Here is a 24,584-nt window from a genome sequence, read left to right as displayed (position 1 = left end):
GAGTACGAAGAAACACGATAAAGCACGGTCGTCGGCGCAGAAACTTGGTCCGCGAGTCTGTCATACTTGCGCACGCCGAAAGGCGGAGTTATTCCGACGTTAAACAATTTCAGGAAGCTTGCCGTACGGTCGCCAGAGTTTTACATAATTGCACACACGCCAGCAAATTTATAAGCGCCCAACTCGGCAGCAGGCAGCGTGTTGCGAAAGTGGATTAAAGGGAGCGACCGGAGCGTCGCAGCCGCTCGTAGTAATAAAATTTCAGTGTCGTCGTTGACGCCGATGTCGGCGACGGCATCGTCGCCGCGCGTATCCTCCGTCGGCGAAACCAGCATCGGCTTGGAAAAGCGAAACTTCGACGGAGGGAAAAGCTCGTAACCCATCGCGTTTCGATTTTCGAAAGTTCGCACTTTCATCTGCCGGTAGCTTCGTTGGACGTGGCACGGGCACTTCTGGTATCCGACAGAATAATTCATCTTCGCTGTCTCGTCGAACACGGAAAGCGGAGCAATCAACGAACGAGACGTCGTTGTTGTCGAAATTAACGAATTCGCGTTCGCCTCTTTGTCCGTAAAATATAGCGACGTTTTTATCGTTGCACCGGCTGCCGTATCTCTCTGCTGGAAAATTAATCGCTTTATCCGGCAGATCGGTGAAATTAACCGAATATCTTAAAGCGCGACACCTCTATCTTGCCAGCGCGAATCCCCGGGGATGGTAGAGGTAACGAAGAGCGGACCGTAACTTTAACGAATCCTCTTAAGATCCGGCTGTGCGCTTAACGCGTGCGTTCGACGTTGAAAGATTTCCGTTGAAAAAGAAAATAAAAGAAAAAGGGCGGAGAGGAAGGGAGGAGAGAAAGAATACCGCGAGTTCTCGCGTTGTCCGCCAGAACAATTTTCGAAACGAAGGGAACAGCGACGAGAGGCAAAGAGACGAGGGAAAAGGCGAAAAAGCAGCGGCACAGATATCGCTCGACGATGGTTTTCGGTTCTCGAGACAATGGCGTTAACGAGAGTCGGTCGATCGGTCTGTCGTCGACGAGAGGCGACCAATTATCCATTCATCGCGTATACTTCCGTGGACGTGGTAGCTGTCCTTTTTTCGCGTAGTCGCTTCGTGCGGATCTCTCGATCCGATCGGAGCAGCGATCGGAATCTTGGAAAGACGCGCATGAGCGTTTTCGAGAACGTTAACGAAACGTACTTGGGTTAGAGGAGAGGCAAACGCGCGTAGAACCGAGCTTGTAACGGACAGTGACGAGCGACGAGAGGAAGCAAAGAGGGAAAGCGAAACGAGAAGCAGGAGGAGGAGCGAAACCGAAATATCGATTTCTAACGATACCCTAGAGAACAACGGGTGAGCGGGAACGTTATCGAAATCGATTTAATTACCGAAGCCATTACGATAATTGCTGGAGAAGATGTACTTTTTTCATGGGTGATTTCGCGCGGCAACGTAAAACGATCGACGTGGTGTAGCGTCGGTTGCGCGATGAAATTGCGCGTTCCGGAAAATAATTTCGTTTCGATATCAAAGGTGGGCGAATTTCGTTGGATTACGCGCAAGTTACGGCTGGAAACGATGTAGCAGGATAATTGCAGCGTCGCGCGTCGCTCGCCGACCCGTAATTTTCCATCGACGTCCCTGGCTAAAAAGTTACCGAGGATAATTAAATGACGCGCTTTTATCGAAGGTATCGTATCGCGTCGTTTCCCATTGCGTCGGCGACGAATCACGCGCGTCACCAAATTTATCGAGCTCGCTTTATTCTCCTTGATAACGGTGCTCGATTTTACAGGGAGGCACGACGAGGCGAACGTGGAAATCCGGGGCTATTTCACGCGCGCCGTGTATTATAAATTTCAAAGAATCGAATTCGACCGTATTATCCAAACTCGGGGAACACCGCCAGCATCGATACGCGCGTGATTAACGGCGAACGTATTATTCAGACTTTCGTACGATATGCATATTGCGCGGACGATAATTAATATAGTCGGCTGGCTAAATGAAAGCGTAGATCGAAAGGGTACACAGTGGTGCGAGAATTCGGTCGATCCGAGCGATTCGCCGACAGAGGTTTCTCTGCGATCGCCAACGTTGGTCGCGGCTCGCGTTCGATGAAATTTCGTTGCACGTTCTCTTTCTTCCTTCGATCTCGCTCGAGTTTCTTCCAAAGAAAACTAAAGCCAACAATCGCCTCTCGGTGTGACGAGCGAATCGATGGAGTCCGGTGTTCGTTTCGAGTCGTTAAAGAAAAATTACGAACAAACCGTGAGAAAAGAGAAGATAAAGGGAACGAGGATAGGAGGAAAAAAAAAAAAGAAAAGAAGACCGAGAGAAGAAGGAGAAAGACGAGGGAAACGGATTCTTCTTCGCCGTACCTATCGATTTCCACGTCGTTGCGATAACAGGTGGTGTCTGATTTTACCCCGCAGGGTTTAACCTTATTCCTTTCCTCGACCGACGGCCGACACACCCATTCCACGCAACAACGGCTTGCCAGTCTTTTTTAGTCCGACGGGACTTTGGCGTTGGCGAAACTACGTTTCGAGAGGGAAGCATCTTGCCGTTGTTGGATCGTGGCCGGTCCGTACGTTTCCCAAAGTGGTATTTACCTTCCTCTTGCCATCGGTGACGACGTTTCTCTCGGTCTCGTCTTCGACCTCGATCTCGTCCGCGTCTTTCTATCTTACAATCGAGAAACCGACCAACACAGCGTATCCGCGGTCGGACAAACTTTTCTCTGATCTTCGATCTCGGGATCTCGTCTGGAGAAACTGCGACACAGCGGCCGTCTGCTAATTCCGCTGCGTTTCATTCCCGCGGCCTGTTACCTAACTAATTGCACCTTTTCTGCCTTTGCCTCCGCTTCGTCGTTCTCGACGTCGCGTCGTCGGAGCTGTCGCGAATTTTCCTCTCTGCTTCCGACCCGCCCATCCTACCCTTCGCGTTCCCTTCGCTTCCCTCTTCCATTCCTTTTGCTTTCACTCGCTTGCCGACGACCAACGGAAATGCGCAAAACGCTTGATTACTCTTCTTGTCCGTCCCTTTGAGCGTAGCTACGTTTTTCGCCTTTACTTCGCTGAATGCTGTAGACAGCTTCGCTTTCGATCGAGCCAAGCCATTCGCTTCGCTCGAATATCCGCGACCGAGCTTTCCGCTGCTTCCGACTCGTTGCTGCGCGTGTATCGGTATCGCGATTGCGATCGTCGTTGCGATCGGTGATTCGCTTCCTCGCAGACTCCACTCTATAAAATCTTTCGATGCATTTAGCTGAAAATACCGACAGACGACCCGTGTCCGTCGCGAGGAAAAAGATTCCATCGGACTTCCGATCCCTCGGTCGTAAAAGTCGTTTCGCAGTGTACGTATTCGTAGGTGGGTTTCGAACGAAGATCCGAATTTGATCGCGAAACGACGTAAACCAAACGAACGTTATCCACTCGTTCGTCTGTTTCGTGCACGGTAATGGATTCTCATTAGCGTAGAAGGAGTCGCTGTAAAATACGTAAAGGATCGGTGCGATGCAACAACGAAGAGTGTAAAGAAGAAAGCGGAAAAAAACGAACACGATGAGAGATAAAAGGATGAGAGCGATTAGAGAAAGAAGAGAAGAAAGGCCGCGCGTTTCGTTGCGGATATTACGAGACTCGAATCTGTCGGTGAAATGGGAGAAAAAGTGGAAAAGGTATCGCGTACGCGTTCACCGCGTCGCACACGGAATCCGGTTAACTGGATTCGTGCGACAGAAATTTGTATCTCGTTGAGAAGTTTTGGCGAGGGAAGAAAAGACGAGTTTCGGTGGTGAAACGTTTCAAGTTCGGTTAGTAGCTCTCGATAACGCTCGTTACATGCCACACGTTCGAGGTTTCCACGCGCCGAACGTATCGAACCGGGAAACGCGGCGCGCTGAATAAACGCGTGACGCGTGCCGCGGGAAAACGCGTTGGCCGCGTCTCGTCAAATATTTTACCAAGTTTAAGGATTATGAACGGTCCGAAGCACTTTCCGCCCTCTATCGCCGAACAATTCGGTGCAATTTGTTTCGATCCACTTGGTTCTCTGCCCCTTGCCCTCCTACCGCCGGCGCCAGCCTGTCCGTTGTTCCACCGGTAATTCGTTTTCAAATACATCGTGGCCGCGATAATCCCAGGCTAATAATAATCGAGCAGAAACGGCGTGCCTGGATCATTACTAGAGCGCTCGGTTCTCCGAACTTTAAATAAAATGCTCCGGTTCCTCGTTAATGGGGTTAGCGCACGGTCGGCTCGATGCCGCACGGTTCTCCAACGGAACTCGCGATTACCCTCTCTGCAACGTATTTCCCTGGAAAAACCTTTGACGAACGATCGCGGTGAGTAGCCGGATATGCCGGAACGGAAGCGAACGGTCGAAGGCTTTGACGTTTCGCGGTCTGCGAGATGAAAGCGGAAACGAACGTGGAACAGCTGGAACGACGATGATGGGGAGGATGGCCGATAGGGGTCGAGAAAAGGACTCTGAACCGGAGAATGAATCGAAAACGAAGGGAAAACCTAATAATCTAGTCTTCCCTCTCCGTGACCGCCGCGATGGCGGCAATAATGGACGTCCTGGTGTACGCTTGCGATCCGAGGTCGAGGAAAATTGGATTCGAAATCGAATTTATTCGATTTTATTTGCCAGAGACGATGAAAATCTAAATTCGTCGGGTACACGTCTCTCTATTTTTCTCTATCTATCTATCTATCTATCTATCTATCCGTCTCTCTCTCTCTCTCTCTCGGACGAACGAGGAGATGTTTCCCCGTTTATATGGATTTTCCACGATGTTCTCCCCTTTTTTTCGGTTCGCGCCCGTTTCGTCGAGAGGAATCGACAGAGATCACGGATGAACCAGAGTTGGTTTTCCAGGGAAACGAGAAGCCTTCGGACAAGAGGGAAAATTACCGCTAGGAAACGATCCGATATTCGAGTTCGTAACCGTCGCTGGTCGGCCGCTTTAACCAACGTTATGTTACCTTCCTACGGTTTAATCGACCTTCTCAACGCCGCTATCCACGACTTATACCCGCTTCTCATAAGTACCTATCGTAACACTCATGAGAACTCGATTAAGAAAGGTTAGACCGTATAAAGGGTCCGTATATGTATATTCTATGTTGTAATAATAATCTGGTCAATTCGATAGAACGAAAACTAATTCTCTTCTCGTCTGCGGATACTTGCCGCCTGTTTGATCATCATTTTCATCGATCTTGTCGTTCGTATTAAATATTATCGTGCTCCCTTGTTACCCGACCCCAGCAACTCGTCATAGGATCGTAGAGAACGCTTTTCCACGTATTTTAAAGAGATTTCATCCCGAGGCAGGTGCACCTGGCATTTCCTCCTTTGTATGCGGAAACGGGACATTGAAAACGCGAGGGGTAGGCGGAGAGATTTTGGAAAAAAAATGAAAAAAAATAGATGCCATGGTATAGGTGATTTTACAATACAGTTTGCCATCCTATCTAATCTACCTTCAATTTTTTCGATACAGTTTAGTTTAGAAAACCTTCAGCGTCCGGGTGAGCACAGTTTTGACAAATTTCTTCCATTTCGCGCATTGCACCGCGATCTCGCGCGAATTCCCATCGAACGATCGTTTCGTCGATACTTTACGATCGATCGTCGCGTTTTGTACGACCCCGGTAAGTGTCCTGATGCTCGCGAACGGAATTATACTTGGCGGTGCTTACAGAGATTCGAATATTCTTCGTCGAGAAAGATCGCGAGAGAACGATTTCGATCAGCGATCCGTTCCTTTTTCCGGTAGCGAGTCGTTCGTTCGAAGAAATCGAGTTAAACGAGCCAGCACAGCCAGAGAAACGTGGCTCGTCGCGAGCTTCCACGTTTCCGTCGGTGGAGAGATCGCGGTCGAAGTTACGCGGCGACTTCGCGAAACAGTCGAGACGCATCGCCGCTCTTCTATAAAATCCACCGACAAATATTTCAAGCTGGCAACAATCGCCGGCGCAACGGTTGACCCAACGAGCTGTCGCGTGTACGCTCGTTCGATAAACTCTGGAAAGTTGGCGGCCGGTAGTCGAGCTACTCGAACAAACAGTTGGATGCATGACGGCTGAAAATTTGCGCGTTGCGCTCATTTAACACCGAATAGCGTCGCACGGCATTGTACCGGGTCCAACCGTACCTCCAGCCATGGAACAATGCGAAATAATGGCAATTTCGAGATCCGGTTTACCGGGCCGACGAACTTTCTTTCCTCGCAAAGAACGGAACGCAACGAACCTACCATTTTTGACGAGCAAACGTACGTTTATTTATTATCGTTGTTATTTATTGGCGGATATTGGCTCTGTGATACAGTAGGGAAATTTTTTCTTTTATTTGGAAGTAGTTTACGATCAATTCTCATTGAGAATTATAATTCAATTATTCTGGCGTGGTACTGTAACGTGAATAATAATTATCGTACGTTTGATTCTAGCTGAATCTAATGTTTAAATATAGAGAATAATGTCTTTCTAGCCTGCAGATCCGATCGTGTCAAGTAATTGAGCAATTAGTGGGTTTTGGTGATTGTTAATTCTTATGTTATGTCTATTACTGAAAGAGAACAAGGAATGTAGAGATTGGAAGGTCAGAGGGTTTCGAAGTTAACGAGCAGACAAAAGCAAAGCTGGAACGCGTCTTAGACGCAGAAATATGTTCAAGTATTAATAATTATATGTTAAATTATTTATTTACGGATTACGTACGCTCTGTAATATACGACGATTGATACAGAATGAAAAAGAGTAATCTGCGTGAAATTAGATAAAGAAAAGAAATTAATCTCGTTATTTACATATTTACGTTTGTTGTCTGTTATTGTCTTACGTTGCATCGACTGCAAAGTAAATTAGCAACTGCGGTATAGACCGGAGAAGGTATCGTAACGTGCAACGTGAGAACTATGAGAGAATGGTGAAGCTACAGCTAGGGTTTAATCCTATTGACGCAATTATATTGGCCGTAGCAGGTTCGATGGAATTTTTACCAGCGAAGGGAACAGTGTCTAATAGAAGGCGAAGAAATTCGAAGATCGGAATGCGCTGAACTTTCGGCACGATCTATCGTATTATATTAAGACGTTTGTTACATTATGTGCAAAGAATAGGTCAAACGGAAGACGACGTTAGGTGGAGCCGATACGTTGTAACTGAGTATTTATGGCCATCGTAGAACATGGGACAGCCAGACGCAAGAACTTGCGTTGAATATCTTCCGATCTGACGCAGAAATTTCGACGATAGAGCGACCAAATAACGGGACAATACTTCGGGCGAGGACGAACACGAGTGCAGTATAGAATTCTTAATGTGTTTACGCTCTTAAAGTAATCCGAAAGCAGATGCTCTATAAATGAAACCGAAAACGTATTTTGAACGCTGTGAGAGATTAGATGAAAATGTAACTCCAAAGTTCGGAACAGTGTTAACAGAGGAAAGAATGGCGCCGGTAAAAAAATATATATTTATTTATCTTTATTCAAATGACAATAGAAGAGATAAATCCCCATGAATAATGGTAAATACATAATTGAGTGGTAACATAAACGCACGTATGACAAGGGACGCGCGACGATAAATATTTATATAAACCAGTAACTGCGGAATTTAGTTTTAGGAATCTCTCATGGGGTTAGATCATGGATTGCGTAAAGTACAGGCGGAACGCGTCATACGCGATCGAAACTGATCGAAGCGTTGTAAAATATTTTCGAGCGAATTTCCGAAATTGCAGATATCGATGCTAAAGAGATCTCTAAGCCGGTGCTTAATGAGGTTCGTAGTGACGTGGTAAAGAAGTCCTTGCGAATCTAAACGACCTCGGAGGAGAAGCACGGGGATTTAACAGTTCGATAAGTTGCGGACAACGAATAACATCATTGACGATTCTTAAAAAGCAAAAGCAACACCGCGACGATTCTGCGGGACTCTGGTAGATCGTAGATTCAACAAGGATATAATTAGCCTGTGTAATCGTAGTCATACGTCGAGCCAATTTGTAAGGCGCAAACCTAAGGGAACCGTGTTACATCGTCTCAATGAGTCCTTTATATTTTAGTTGGTTAGACGACCGGATGAAACTAACTACGGTGCGCTGTAATAACTCGAAGGATTGAGGATTAACAAAGTTCAAGGGAGGCCATTTAACAAATTTCAATGTCCCACAAGCAAACGATACGTTGGTAGTAAAAGTACAATCGTGTTTCGAGTTTCTGAAAAAAAAGCGGTTCGGTTTTCGAGGGAAATTGCAGGCGAAGCGAGTTTATGCAAGAGGAGAGGGACAGTCCCGCTGTCGGTATCGCGAAAGACATAAAGGCACCCTGACGCGTTCCATTATAACGATGTCTACGGCGTAGCTATCAGCGGTAACGGACCAGCTGACGCGGCAATGCAAACACCGGCTTTCCACGTAACGTGGTCCTCCGCTCGGTTTGCCCGGTTCCTCGTTACATAGGTTGCATGAACGCGCGTCGTTGCCCGGATTGCCATTTTCTTTTCGCGCCCCGGAATTTTCGTCGTGTCTCCGCGACGTCGTGATTCGCGTTCCACCGATTAATCGCAACTTCGATGGCCGACTCGAACGATACTTATTTCGAGGAGATTCGATTAGCCGGCGAACGCGCGAAATAAGGCGTTTACCGAAGCGGCTCGAACACCGATCTCGAGAAGGTAACTTGGAGAGCCTTTGTCACGACGTTTACTAACTTTTCAACGTAAATTCGACGGTTACAAAAGATCAAAGCTTCTTCCCTCTTGGCTCGCTCGCTCGCTCGCTCGCACCCTTCCATCCTTTATGCCTCGGCTACTACCACGTAGAGTTCGTCGAGCACCGGCAACGACCGTGCACTCCCCACTCTTACTCTCTCTTTTTTCGTTCTTCGCTTTACCCGTTCGTGCCAGAAACTACATTATTCATGCCAAACGAACACGTCGGTGAACGTTGCTCGTTTCAGCCTCGTCTGGACAATTTTTCTACATTTTTTCCCCCCTCTCCTTCTCTGCGCTCGTCTTTCTTTTGCAAATTTTTTTATCTCCTCTTTTTCGATGCTTTCCACTCGACGGCCCACACGGATCAAGGTCCGCGTGGAAAACGCCGACGACGTAACGTCGTCGAGCGACTCGGTACCTTCCGGGAGTCTCTTTCACCGACGGCGTCGTTCTTACATTCATCTCGTATAATTCGTTCGTCGCCTCTCTGTCACACCGCTTTTTCGCGCGGCTAATCGCGATTTTCGATAAGGTTCTCGGGTATCGCCATCAGCGAGAATCTCTTTCGTTTCGAAATAACAGCAGCAGCGCCGTAATACCTACGGCTATTTGAACTGCATTAATCGAATCGCCCACCTCGTTAACTCCGTACAGCTGTACGCCACGATATCCATCTACTTCAGCGATCCTTATCGTCCTTATCGACCTCACGCTTCTTAGAAAGTATACGACAGTTTTTTTATATTCATCGCCACTTACGAACCTCCGTTGTGTATCTTTCTCCTTCTTTCTTTTCCTCCCCTTTTCTTTCGTATATGTCCGCGTGTTTTTCCCCAGAGTCGCATCTTCGTAACAGAGAGTCTTCCTCGTTAACGCTCGAGCTATTTCTACCAAAACCGGTGAAAACGATTGGTCTTTCAAAAATACGTAATAATAGAGTATTTTTATATTCATTGATTTTTTACTTTCTTACAGAAGCAATTCCATGTTATGTAGTAGGTTTTTGCTATTATTAATCCATCCGGGATCCCTAAACGAGGGTCGACACATTTATAAAATCGTAGAACCAGTCATTTTAACTGGTGTTGGCATAAGTAGCCTTAATACAAAATTATTTTTAATTTGAATACATAAAAAACAAAATAAAATTCATGATATGAATTATGATCCCTAAACGAGGGTTGACAAATTTATAAAATTGTAGGACCAGTCATTTTAACTGGTGTTGGTATAAATAGCCTCGATACAAAATTATTTTCAGTTTGAATACATAAAAAACAAAATAAAATTCATGATATGAATTATGATCCCTAAACGAGGGTTGACAAATTTATAAAATTGTAGAACCAGTCATTTTAACTGGTGTTGGTATAAATAGCCTTAATACAAAATTGTTTTCAGTTTGAATACATAAAAAACAAAATAAAATTCATGATATGAATTATGATCCCTAAACGAGGATTGACAAATTTATAAAATCGTAGAACCAGTCATTTTAACTGGTGTTGATATAGGTAACCTCGATACAAAATTATTTTCAGTTTGAATATATAAAAAACAAAATAAAATTCATGATATGAATTATGATCCCTAAACGAGGGTTGACAAATTTATAAAATTGTAGAACCAGTCATTTTAACTGGTGTTGGTATAAATAGCCTCGATACAAAATTATTTTCAGTTTGAATACATAAAAAACAAAATAAAATTCATGATATGAATTATGATCCCTAAACGAGGGTTGACAAATTTATAAAATTGTAGAATCAGTCATTTTAACTGGTGTTGGTATAAATAGCCTCGATACAAAATTATTTTCAGTTTGAATACATAAAAAACAAAATAAAATTCATGATATGAATTATGATCCCTAAACGAGGGTTGACAAATTTATAAAATTGTAGAACCAGTCATTTTAACTGGTGTTGGTATAAGTAACCTCGATACAAAATTATTTTCAGTTTGAATACATAAAAAACAAAATAAAATTCATGATATGAATTATGATCCCTAAACGAGGGTTGACAAATTTATAAAATTGTAGAACCAGTCATTTTAACTGGTGTTGGTATAAATAGCCTCGATACAAAATTATTTTCAGTTTGAATACATAAAAAACAAAATAAAATTCATGATATGAATTATGATCCCTAAACGAGGGTTGACAAATTTATAAAATTGTAGAACCAGTCATTTTAACTGGTATTGATATAGATAACCTCAATACAAAATTATTTTCAGTTTGAATACATAAAAAACAAAATAAAATTCATGATATGAATTATGCTCCCTAAACGAGGGTTGACAAATTTATAAAATTGTAGAACCAGTCATTTTAACTGGTGTTGGTATAAGTAACCTCGATACAAAATTATTTTCAATTTGAATACATAAAAAACAAAATAAAATTCATGATATGAATTATGATCCCTAAACGAGGGTTGATAAATTTATAAAATTGTAGAATCAGTCATTTTAACTGGTGTTGGTATAAATAGCCTTAATACAAAATTGTTTTCAGTTTGAATACATAAAAAACAAAATAAAATTCATGATATCATTCTTTTAGTTATCGTTACGAAAATCATTACATCATTGTGGAAAAAAATATAACACGAAGTAGGAATTTTAAAATAAAATTGCAAAACCCGTCAATTTGATTGATGTGATAGTTCAAGTGTTAATAATAATTCAGTAAACGCGGACGAGCGACTATGAAATCGATCTACTCTTAAAACACAGTATACTTTTAGCTAATATTTTTATATCTGTGCCCTATCAGATCAGTTATTTCCTTCTCTTTGCCCACTTCTCAACACAGGGCTACGCTCCGGCTCGTTGACAGAATAAATAAACAAATAAACGAAGTATATAATTTTCCCTGGCGATATAGCTATAGGGTTTGGTAGCGCTGACGCGCATGACTCGCGTCAGCAAAGTGCTCTTATCGGTCCTCGTAACTTTTATTTCCCCGTGTAATCTTCGAATCTCGGTTTCGCCAAACTACCCACGGATCGAACGACCATTTCCCTGTCGAAGCAACCGCGCAATATTATCGAGTAAGTGAGTCGATAACACCGCCTCGGTAATGGGTTTTCGACTGCGGTTCATTTCCGCGTTTACAAGTGAAATTGCGTTTCGAGCTACTCGCGAATGTTTCCAACGAACGATACGTCGCGGACTCGTTTGCTCAGCTCGCCGACCGCGATACCGAGCACCGTACAGAGAAGTTTCAACTTATTTAGAGGCCGTGGCGCGTGAATCTCGCGCGCCACCCAATCGCATTTTTCGGCGTAACGAGGTCCACGAAACGAGAAGAAATTGCGGCAGCAAGTACGCGCGAATTAACCGAGTAAACCGCGATCGTGGTTTGCGATTCCAAGGAAACGCGCTGCTGGAAAAGAAAAATCCTGAATCATCCGATTTGATCGAGGACCGAACGCGCGTTTCGGCGGGCGAGGAGAAAAGAAAAGGAAACTTTCGACGACGTAGGATTTGATGGAAAGAGGTTTTAGAAACGCTCCTCCTCCGTTTATTTTTCTAGTCACGAGCCGAAAGAGGAGCCGCGCGCGCGTCTTTCGTTTCGACGAAAATATCGGAAGCGATGCTCGTTCCGTCGAAATCCTTGGCGAGTAGCGATGTTTTCTTTGTCGGCGACGCGTTTGACGCGGAAGCGCCGCAAAGCTTTCTCCCTCGTCGATCGCGAGAAGTCGTCCGTTTGGCGAGGATTTGCGCTCGAACGGATCGGCGATGCGCCTCGAAACACCGAGCTCAAGCTCGACACGCGAAACAAGATTTTTCGAATCTATGGAGGTTCCAAGCTCGCGTCACGGTTTTCCGTGCGCCGCTGCGCGGAGCAGATTTATCTCTCACGCTTGATGAGTCCTTTCAAACGAAATGAAAAGGATTAAGCGAAACGAAGCCCCGGATGAAAAGGCCAGAGTATACGCGCGCGTACGCATTGGCCCTCCGCTCTCTGCTCGTGCGTTCGGACGTACGAGTGAATTTTGTTTTTCCAAAAAAAAAAAAAAAAATAAAAAAAGAGAAAAATAGGAAAAATAGAAAAAAAAAGAAAAGAGACAAAAGCCGGTGATCAGAGGAAGCACGACCCGCAAAAGAATTCCAACTATCGAGCAAGATCTCGTAACCACTCGCGAATAGAATGCCGTTAATGGACAGTTCGTTTCATGTTCTTTCGCCACAAGTGTGTTTTTTTCGCCGCGAAAGGAAAAGCCAATTAAAATCTACCACTCTAGCGATTTTTTGGGGCGAATTCTTCTTTTTTTCGTCGATCAATCGCGTTGATTTCGCGCAGTTTCGCTCCGTTTGAAAACGAACCGGCTCTACTCGGCTCCTCTCTTTCAGTCATTACGTTCGTTTCATCCACATATTCGATTTCAATTAGGCTAATGATTTCAGCAAGATATATCATTTTCGTCGGCCGCTTTTTGGCTCGGCTGTTTACCCTGCATTTGCCGGATTGGATTTATCCAAGCTTTTTCCTACGTTTTTAGTATTCGCGTCGAGCTTCGCTGCATAACGTCGATTACTCGTCGATCGCGCTTGGAAACGCGAAAATTCACCGGTGGCGATGATGGAATCGAACGTTCTTCGGCTTCGTAAGCCGCGAAATATTTTTCCAAGATGCATTTTCGCGAGGTAATAAAACGACGAGGAGAAATAGCGGGAAACTAAGGGGACGGAGGGTGGAGAGAAAGGAAAAAAAAAGTAGATGACTGGCCGGTGGAACGCGTCGCGGCCACGACTGCGACGTGGAAAATGCGGAACGCCGAGCATCTGCTACCTGCGGGGTAGACAAAGACCCGGAAGGAATTAATGGCGGGTGGAGGGCTTCGCGCGATTTCAAAGCGGAGGGAAACGAAGCTCACGGTGGCTGGAAACTAGGCGCGTTCGTAGCTTTGACTCGCCGTTTCCACTTTTCTCCCGCTTTTACCATTTCGCCTACTCGTCTTCAAGCTGTAACTTCGCTGTAAACGAGTTGCAAATATAGCGATATGTACCAAATGAAATTCTTATCCAATCGGACCGAACGTTGATCGACGTTAGACCCGACGCAGACGAGCGGTTGTTCGCGACGAATCTCCGTTGCAATCTACGTTGCAAGAATAGGGAAACACATACGTGTTTCATGGCACAGAAGAACTTTATTTCTGTGTCCCTGTAGCGACGCAGCAACGCCGTCCGTGTGGTAAAACCGTCGCACGTGTGCGTTCAGGGTTGGCAACTAAGCGATTGCGGATTTTGTAATTACCACCTAATGAGAAAATCCGCAATCACTTAATTGCCAAGGCAATATTTAGTGTACGAATGTCTATGCGTTATTGCACAAGGACACGAGCGAGGTTCTCCGTGCAGCGTTCTCTTCCTCCTCCTATATCGGTTTTTCAAATCAATCGTGCACTCCATCTTTATATCTGTATGGTCCGACTAGCTGATGTAGGAAAAAAGCGAATAACGGATAACGCGGATCTGCCCCTGGAGTGGATGGGGCTGGGTCGTGAAGCAGCGCGGGCGAACAAAGTAACGCGCTTTTCCAGTCGATGATTCATAGGGGAAAGAATATCGAGAGCCCCTCGACTCCATCTCCGGATCCGTCTCTTTCGTTAAAAGATATCACCGGTGAATTTACGAGCGAGTCGTGGCAGCGTAGCGACAGCAGAAGGATGCACCCGGAATTAAGTAATTTCGTTTTGACAGCCGACAGTTTGCTATCTTCTTCCTCTTTCCCCTGCTGCTCTAGCCACACCCGATGATTTAAGCGGCCACGTAAAACCGATTTGTCGAGAGGAGAAATCCGCTGGGCTACGAAATCGACGTTAGGAAAAAGGCACCGACGGAAACGTTGTCTAGATAAGTCACTGGCAACAGCGAATCGTCGTCAAGTTTATTTATTTATCAAATGGCAAAGAGAATCGTCTCTGCACGTACGTGCAATCCGATAAGTGTCGGGACGACACAGTCGCCGCCAACATGTGGGTATAATAATAGGCCACGCTAACTGTTGGCTCGGGCTAGCTAAGGGCCAACCTTTGTCTTTCCTTTAAGGACGGAAGGACGTAGAATTACTCTGTCTCGTTTTGGACGAACGCAGCAGGCGATTCACCGAAAAACGGAGCTCTCGTTTCATTCGTGGTGTTGCTGCGGAGTGAACTGAATAAAACCGCTCTGTTTCGTAGATCTTCTTTCTCAGACAGCTGGTCGACGTGGAAGAGAAGTTGATTCTATTGCATAAAACGTGGCCCAGCTCGCACACACGGCCGATAGCGCCCATGTGGCGAAATCCGGACCAGAAGCACCGAGGATAAAATAAGGAAAAGTGGTCCGGAGAAAAGTAACACGGTCTATGGAAATTGATACGGCTAAGGAACTGTGGACAGTCGATAAATCCATTTAAGATTCTAAATAGAAAAGTAGCCTGGGTAACCGATCGCCCGGTTGCAGGTGGATAGAATTTATATTTAGAGGCGTAGTCGTGGTCGCGAACGTTCGTTGACCAGCTTTTATCAATATCCTGGCAGGATTTATAAGCGAGCAACCTGAGAAAAGAATTCCAAGCCCTCTGAAGCTGATTTGTCTTTGCCTGGCCGTACGAGATTGCCAGATGACCGAGGCAAGGTGCGGGAGTATAAGGAAGGGTACTAAATCCTGATTAAGGTACAAGGGTTGTCGTAATGACCGCAGCTACGTTTAATGAAACCCTGCGCCGTAGAAAAAACAGCGGTAACGTGTGCTAAGTGGCGTAGAAACGCGAGGCCCGACCTCGTTGACAGAAAGTCAATAAGTCGCGATGAAGGCAACTTGAAAATGCTCCAAGGTTTCTTTCTCGAGCGACGAGGAACGCGCGATGCCATCGAGAACGCGTTACGCCATCAACGATATTACTCGAGACAATGTCGTGCCATGGATAATGGTCGTTCTCGCCGCGATCATCCATCTTTAGGAATGACACGCAATGCGTTCAACGACTTCCACGACGCTCGATCAGAGCGGAAGGAACGAGAGCTCGACCCAAGTTTGATCGTCGTGCGTCTCACGATGACCGATGAGTCGTCGTCGATACGCTCGACGTTCGCTCGCTCTTGCGTTAAAATTTCTCCGTAAATTCTCGTTCTCTCGGCGCGATGGGAAAGAGCAAAGCGAAATGAGAGAAGCTGAGAAATACGAAGATAATGACAAAAAGCAAGCAAAGTCGGCAAACGAAGTTTGGCCAATTCCATCGTCGGCGAACGATAGCAACGCCCTTCTACCCTCGTAGAAGATGCGAAATGCGGCGTACGGTTTCACTTCGTGCGACTCGTTGTCCGTCGTCGAATTAACGTCGAAATGTTAAACCAATTAAGCGGAAGCTCGATTACTCTCGGCCAGACACCGGAACCGTTCGACGAAGCTCGTCCGAGCTCCGGAGATCGAGCTCGTCTTCTCCAACGCTGTTTAAAATTTTGTCGGCGAACGTTGCACGTGATGTCCGTTGCGAGGCGGAGCTCGAGCTTCGGTACCTTCCGCTTAATTGCTTTATCGAACGTCAAACTATCCGCGAGAGGGTAGCCGTAAACGTTTGCTTATATCCGAAGGGTTCGCGTACACGAGGATGACGTGCTCGGTCGAGAGGCGAGCGTCGCGCCGAGTTTTCCCAACGTGTGCGGAAACCTTTCGCTTCGATGAGAGAATTCGACGTTGAGAATTCGACGAACGCGGATGTGTGCTTATGGCCGACGTCGTTAGCTTCGACGTGGATAGCCTGGCACGAGGACAAACACCGCGTGAAAGTAGCCTCGGTTACTCGCTTACGCGCAGCGACGAAAGAGAAAAAGCTGCGATTGCCGGTGGAAGAGCGTGTCGGGTCCTGTTCCGCTGGAGGAAAACGTCGACTTTGACGTTGACGGATGGACGAAGCTGGTCAGCGGAAATTATCATCGATGCTCGCTGATAGGACGCCGCGTTTTATCGCGCGCGCGTTCGCACGACCAAGCATCGATCGCTGACCTTGACACGATGAAAAGCGACGAACTGCATGGAAAGCGAAAAACAAAAGTCGATTTTCTTTTCGGAATGTGTCGGCATTTTTACCATACTTGCACGACGAGCCAAAGCCACGCGACGCAAAGGATTCCACGTAAAGAGAAAAGGAAAAATACCGTAGATCGATCGTCCTCGTTCGTTGATCGCGGATTATGTTAGAAAGCGATCGCGCGCTTTATGGCCAACTGGCATAATCCAACCAAATGCCTTAAAGTCTAGTTACAAATGGCAACAATTTCTGCAACGAACTCCGCTTTTTCCCTGACTCTGTAACTACCTTCGTCACTCTGCTCGCGTGACCGTATGTAAATCCTGAAATCGCTTGCGTAATCTCGTACGAATCAATCTTTCCTCTTTTTCCGTTCGCTACGTGCACCTCCGTTTTGCGACACGCTTATATAATTGCACGTTTATCGTAACAAAGGATTTATCTCGCCGATGCCACCTAATAAATAACAACGATTACACGAAAGGGACCAAATTCCCTTACGTTTCTTTTTGCCCGTAAAATAGAGAAAAGAAAGAGATAGGAGAGGTTCGGTCGATCTGAACGACGTACAGTCGAGGCAGAGGGGACCGTTTGGCTTCTCGTCGATCTCTGACCGACGTCCCTTCCGGCACGTGGCAAGCTGGCGAATCTCGACGCTATTTTTCTTTCGCGTCGCTTCCGCCAACCGGAGCGATGTTATCAAAAATCGAAATGTGCAACTGCGAAACAGAGCCGACCGAGAGCCCAACGAAAACAACGGTTCGCTTTCTGGTCGCGAAAAAATATCGTTATCCCTTCGGCATACACAGACCGGTCGATGGCCAGCCAACGTTGGAACGATTTTCACGCGTAATTCTGGCTATCGTTGATCTTCGTATCGAGGTCGTACGAAAGAGTCGGATCGTGCGGCCTTGGCAACGGTTCCAAGTTCGAACGTATTTAGCCAATCTCGACTTCTTTTATCGAAACCTGTTCGCGACCAGCAGGTAAACGCGGCTGTATGGTTTCGACGATTTCTCCGGGTCGGCGCCGTTTGCGTGGCCAATTTTTCTTTGGGAATGTGCCATATCCTGCCTTATCCTCGGGGAGTAATATTTCAGTAACGGGAAGCAACGTCGTCCTCTGCAGCGCAACCGAGATTACGGTAAACGAATCGATCGATGGAAAAAAACGGCGCGCTCGTTCTAAGCGACGGTAAAAAACCAAAGCATTTTTCATCCCGGCCTCGCCGAACGATAGTCGCTGCCGTACCCTCCGACGCTGGTCCTCTTTCTTTTTTTTTCGTTTAATTTAATTTAGTATTAAACGGCTTGAATACCTTTTTTCGTACGAACCTAATCACGTACAAAGTCGCATATAGAAGAGAGATAAAAAGACAAGAAGAAAGAAAAAAAGAGACGAGCAGGTAACGATACAGAGAAAAGGAACGCGATAGAAGAACTATCGAGCGAAGACAATAAGACAGGGCCCGGTTTAGCATAGGGAAGCTAGCCGTCGTCATCGAATGTTGGCAGTGTAGAGCGAGGTCTTTGAAACTCATTTGCATTTTCCGAAGAAAAAGTCAATTTTGTCGCTGTAGGGATTAGCAAGAGAACATGTTCGAGCAAGCAGTGTCGACCGCATCGAAGAGAGACGAATAGATCGATGGTCCGAAGACTATTGGCGGTTCGGAGGGACGGGTTGATGCGTTAAAATTGACAAGCGATAAGACAGTAAGTTGGTCGTTGGTTCGTCCGTGAGTAATTTTATAAACAACGCAGAAGTCCTTGATAATTCTTCAAACTTCGACCGAGGTGATATTCGACGTTCGCATCAGGGTTTTATAAGCATGATTAAGGGATGACATAGGATGCCACATCCTATAGGACGAAGCAACTTGTGCTGGATCCTGACTTATCGTAGTTTATGTTTGACGGTGCGAAGAGTTTAAACGACAGGCGTGTATTCGAGTATAGGTCGGACGAGGAAGAGAGAGAGAGAGAGAGAGTGACGTTGATAAAGAAAAGCGTTGAGATTTCTGAAGTCGTTGCTGCGGCGTTCGAATAAGAAAGCAACCGATTCGAATGCTCTCGAGACGATATCGCGAACACGAATATGGAGAGACGACGTGCGCGTTATATTATAGTAAGTGCAAGGTCACGAGTACTTCGTACGATCATAAATCTCCGGCCAGTCAAGCAATATAACGCGTTTCCTCGTTCGTTTCTGACGTTCGAATCGAGACGAAGCCGATGTTCGGTAAAGAAAGTCAGCGTAAACTTGCTATTGTTAAAAGTGTAAATGTTCGTGCGAAGAGGACGTAGGTCGTGAGAATTAATGACGAGATTACTTGTTGTAACCGTCGAATATATTTAAGACGATGAATTAATGTACGAACGTAGACGTTAGTCGTTAGTACGAAGTATAAATCGCAAAATAAAATCGCGGAATAAATACTGGTAAATGCTCGTCGCGTAACTTGATAGACGCTCGTTAGGTAATCGAAGATACTCTAGATGCTGTTAGATACTCGCCGTGTACTCGATATGAACTCGCTATGTACTGTCGCTCGCGATCGCGTCCGTTTATTTATACTGGTCGGGGAAGAGTGGGAAAATTCAAATTCGTCTTCGTTCGACGGTTGTAGCGGCGACATTGTTTTGCTCGAAGTTTATTGGTTCTTAGGTTACTTGTAATCTAACGGTATTGATACTCCGAGGCAAAACAACAACATAATTTGAATTGTCCTCTGACTCGTATGCCGCTACAAAAATTTAATTTTCCCGATGGTTCTGTTCGAAGGAGGCACGCGTGGCGTCGATTGTCCGGAGGATAGCATCCGAGGAGAGAACGGCGAGTGCAAATGCGCAGCCATCGACTGTCCATCGGTCGAATGCCAAGCGGGTCAACGTCCGATGCAAGTGCAGCCAGCGGACCCTGAAACGCCAGGTAGCTGTTGCGCTCGTTACGATTGCGTGCCCACAGGTAAGAGATCGAATTGGACGCGATACGACGCAGCGAACCGTTCGCGTGGACAAACTCCGCTCAAAGCGTTGTTCCGTTTTGTACGAAAGACCCTCGAGGATCCGAACCGTGTCCGGAGAACAGCGTGCTCACCGAGGATGGAAAATGCGAGTGCGCGCCCTGCCCGCCGGCTAGTTGTCAACTCGGACATCGGCCCGTTCAAGTCAGGCCTGCCCTCGATCGCGAGACGCCTGGAAGCTGTTGCCCACTCTACGAGTGTAGACTCGCAGGTAATTTTTTCCTCATTAATCGTGCTCTTTTTTCATCCGATCGAGAAACGATTCGAGAAACGCGACCGAGTTTACACTGGCACCCATCGATACCTGTTGAACTCTTACGAATTTGTCGTTACTCCGGTGAACGCGTTGTCGAGGACCGCGCTCGGATGCGGCCACCACGTTCCAAGCTCGATGGCATTCGTTTCGGTATCCGATTACGATTCACGCGGGACGTTAGCACCGGCACGATTCGCCGCTGGCGCGTTCGTTTTCCTGCTCCCCAAACGCGATTATTCGTCGATACGTCGAATCTATCGACCACCGGTTACTCCCTCGAGTCAGTCCATCGACCGCGACCGGGCGTTCTCCTTCGTATAAATGACGAAGAACGAGTTATCGCGTACGTGGATACGTGTAACGTGCATCGACGTTTTCGTTTGCCTCGCAGAGCCCGTCTATCAGATAAAAGCGGCGACCGAGATGCCAAAGGAGGCAGAATATTGTATCTACGAGGGCAAGGCGAGAAAGTTGGGCGAACGATGGCAACAGTCGGACTGCGTAAACTGCGTTTGTCAAGAGGACGGTGTATCCTGTCAAGAACCGATGTGCAAGTCCTGCGAAAACGCGATTCCTCCCGATCCTGGCGAGTGTTGTCCTCACTGTCCGCCGCTTACGAACGCGACGTTTCACGAACCCCAACTGCCCTGTCGAACATCGTTGGAAGGATGCGAGTTAACGTGCCAGAGTGGTTACGCCACGGATGAAAATAATTGTCCGATGTGCAGTTGCGACGAATCCAAGGTACGTATCGAACGACGAAACGCTATCCGACGCCGACTTCCGATCGAATTCCATTTGCAGGACGACGACGCGACGATGACGCAACGTCCGGCTACCAACGACGACGTGATTTGCCCGAATCCGCCGAGTTGCGATGTCAACTGCGAGATCGCAAGGGACGAAGATGGGTGCCCGGTGTGCGCTTGTCAAAGTATGGAAACCTTCGAGCAGCCCGTCACCGACACCGTGTCGACGGACGACGAAGGGAAGAAGATCTGTCCCGAAGTAAAGTGCGACTTGCACTGCGAACGGGGATTGGTGATGGACGAAAACGACTGCACGTTCTGCAAGTGCCGGGAACCAGATTCGCCGGCCTGCCCGCCTCTGCTCGGATGCAGGAAACGATGCGCCTTTGGTTACAAGACGAACAAACGCGGCTGTCCGGTAAGTAAACGTCCCTTCCGTTTGTTCTTTGCCCCGAGTGGAATTCTCAATACGATCGATCCGTAGATGTGTCGCTGTCGTGCTTCCTGCATGGACCATCTTAACGGAACACATCCAGAAGGTTCGACTTGGCATCAAAACTCGTGTACCTCGTGCACCTGCGAAGCCGGAGGGAAGCTCAGCTGCAAAGAGACTGTTTGCTCGGTAGCTTGCAACGATCCGTTGCCCCCGCAACCGGGAACTTGTTGTCCAGTCTGTCCAATTACGGTAAGCTCACGGACTTCGTCCAATTCGCCAACTTGCCGAGGAACTTCTCCTCGAGTTCTCGCGATGGACGATCGATCTCTATTTGTCGTTTGTTTTCAGCCGGCGAAAGGAAACGGAGCGACCGGCGGACATCATCCGGCAGGCAAAGGCTGGGGCACGGTACCGATCACTTTGATCGCGATATTGACGTTGCTCTGTGTGCTGTTGATCGTTCACATCGTTCGCGGCCGATTCCGAGCTCGTCTCTCGCCATCCGACGTCTCTTACTCCAGCTACCCTCCGCAGTACTACAAATGCGTGCCAGCGTACGACACGCCGGTGCATCGAAACGAGAAAATCGTACCTTTGTAAAAGACTGTCTGACGAACCGGACAAAACACGAGACACGGTTGGACAGGCGGTGTTTAGGCGCGGCTACGTCTTCGCACAGCGTCGAACGAGAGAAGAAGAAGACCGAACGAGAGAATATAGCGAAGAAACCGCGGCCGCCGCCAACGAGTCCAAACCTGCCGTTCGACCGGTTAAAAATACCATATTGTAGATTCAGTATTATTTGTAAGTAGCGGACGGTTTTTCGATCGTAAGAGAAGACAATTGGAACATTGTTACCGAAGCTGAAAGCCGTGAGACACTGCTATCGGTACCTTCTCAGACGCCCTCCTTACCAACCCCATCCCTAATTCGATGCGATGTCGTGTTGCGATGTGTAAATTATAATATAAAAGCTAGCGTGATTATCACGAAGAGGTAAACAGAAGTAAATACGCTAACGATAAACTTAGTAGAGATCATCCTAACTTAGTCGTAGTATTAGTTTCCTCGATCTCTGGACCATCGTTGTGTTTCGCGTTGCCGATACTTGCATCATATTTTCGCCACTTTCCATGCCATTCCCACGCGCTGTGCCCCTATTTTCCTTTGGTATAACGCCTTCTCTTTTCCACCGACTCTCCTGCCTTTTCCTCTTCCCTCTTATCATTCTCATGTTCGTACGTGGAACGCGTTTTGTTCTATCGAATCCATGGGAGGAAGATGAACGTCGTCGATCCACGATTCTAAACGACATCTCTTGTTCTCTAACGATGCATCCTGCCGACGCGGAAGATCCTCGACTACGGAATAACACGCCGTCTTCTTGCACCATTCTGGATGAAATCGTGGTAATCTTTGTAATTTGTCATCGACTAGCGACCGCGCGAGACGAGGGAATAATAATCCTTTTCCCATTCGTACGAACAGTCAGAAAGCTGGGAGGCTTAATCCTGCGGCTTAAACAAGCTGTTCCTACATGGAGACATCGTCTATGCTTCGTTCTGTGAAACGTAACGCTTACGTCCGATCGTTCAGGATCAAGCGTATTTTATCTCCGATTAAACGCGACGTTCTTATTTCAAAAGCAACCGCGCGACCAAATTCCGTCTACTAGCCGTTTTATTTCATTTTCTTTTTTCTTTTGTCTTTTTCTAACGAAAGATAAAAGAAGTCTCGAGCGTCTTCCGCCCCCTCCCCCCGCCACCCTTTTCGATTTTGATCCAGAGCAATTTCGAATATGCACTGCTCCGTTTTCACTTGGCACACACCTGTACATATCTATCCGAGAATCTACTCGCCCTGTACAATCTTGCCATCCCGGCGGCGTTACTTGCTAAATATTAACAAGCGATGCGCGCGTTCTACGAGATCGTTCGGGTGTATCGTGCTCGTTTCCAGACTCGATATCACGCAGCAAGTGTATCTCGCGCAGCAGCGATAACGACGCAGCTATAACATAGCCTGTAATGTACTTAGTTACTGTGAAAGAAGGAAACTGCGGAAAGGAACGGGAGAGAAAAGCGAGCGAGAGGGGAAGCGAGAGGGGAAGCGAGATGGGAGGTTGCGAGCGCCTACTCGTGGATGCATGTATAGCTGTAGTATAAGTAAGCGAGAGAGAAACAGAGAAAAAGAGGATAAAAGCGGCGATCGAAGGAAATTGCCTTCGAATAGCGTAGCCTAATGGAAATACGAAAGCCTCTCGTTTGTGGCGCGCCGACGCCGATCGTTGTTGTAACGCGCCAAATAACCGATTTGTCGTGCAAACGTATATTAAACATATCTCTCTGTGCTTGGACGCAAACGCGCGTGCCCGCACCTAGAACCTCGTCTTATCATTCCTTCTCTCCTAAACTTAACGCGTACATATATTTTTCCAATGCGACACTCGCGTCTTATTGTACATCGTCTCTAACCGTTTACCGTCTAGTAATGCTAAAATTGTCCGCGTGTACGCGTATTGGACGCGCGCGTCGTGTCTACCGTATGTAGAACGATCGTCGATTAATCGCAGACTGTATTTCGTACGTGTAAATGTACGTTGGAGACAATATGTATCGACGACAGGTTCGTACGATGTTCCCGTGACGCGCGACAGCGATGCGCGACAGCGATGCGCGAGCCTCTGTCGTTTCTCCTTCTTCACCGCGTTCTTACTGCGCGTTCCGCTCCCAAAACGTGTAAACAAGAATAAAGTATCTCATCTAGTCCTATCTTGGAAATCTCTACCTAAACTCGCTGTTCGTTGTACACTGCTCGCCATTCTCCAACTGCTGGCCCGAACATTTTCTACGGAGGACGAAACGCCTCTCCTAACGCGGAGAAGCGTGAGACATCGATGCGTACATCGCAGTACGATGGTCGGATTTGTCGCGAAACGTTCGCGAAAGTAGTAAAATTCAGCACGGAGCGGTGAAGACGCGGTGAAAAGCAGCCAACCGAGGAGGACACCGAGAAACGAATAGTCTCGTGCTTGCGCGCCCTTTTTGTGTACAGTTTCACCGTAACGAAATGTCATATCAATGTAACCTAGACTTTATTTAATATATGCAAACTCGTATGCATATTGAAATCGTGCGTCATGTTTAAAAGATAGCTCTTGTATGTTAAATAAAACGAGACTAAATAAAATTGTTGATATGTGATATATTGTATATGAGAGGTACGTGAGCTGATAGGTAATTTATTTCTTCACCACCGAGTTCCACGTAACTTTGACGTAACGTCACAGGGTTACCACTTTACGTTTGTCCCATAATTAGAAAGCAATCGGTATAATTCGTT

General features: G+C 46.7%; 1 protein-coding gene across 3 annotated transcripts in view; it reads left to right on the top strand.

Moving 5' to 3' along the window:
• The window catches only part of LOC100645818 (cysteine-rich motor neuron 1 protein), a 155,103-nt gene extending 130,649 nt beyond the window's left edge, over positions 1-24,454 (top strand). For all 3 annotated transcript variants that reach the window (XM_012307941.3, XM_012307948.3, XM_048408039.1), the window contains 6 exons: positions 19,561-19,743; positions 19,833-20,012; positions 20,449-20,801; positions 20,862-21,224; positions 21,291-21,491; positions 21,591-24,454. In XM_012307941.3, coding sequence (XP_012163331.1) covers positions 19,561-19,743; positions 19,833-20,012; positions 20,449-20,801; positions 20,862-21,224; positions 21,291-21,491; positions 21,591-21,842 — 1,532 coding nt within the window. In that variant the 3' untranslated portion in view covers positions 21,843-24,454. The remainder of the gene's footprint in view (positions 1-19,560; positions 19,744-19,832; positions 20,013-20,448; positions 20,802-20,861; positions 21,225-21,290; positions 21,492-21,590) is intronic.
• Positions 24,455-24,584: the final 130 nt, after the last annotated feature.

Source organism: Bombus terrestris, chromosome 1 (assembly GCF_910591885.1).
Source record: "Bombus terrestris chromosome 1, iyBomTerr1.2, whole genome shotgun sequence".
Lineage (NCBI taxonomy): Eukaryota > Metazoa > Arthropoda > Insecta > Hymenoptera > Apidae > Bombus > Bombus terrestris.
Note: the sequence above shows the minus strand (reverse complement) of the source record. Positions and strands in the feature narration are given on the sequence as shown.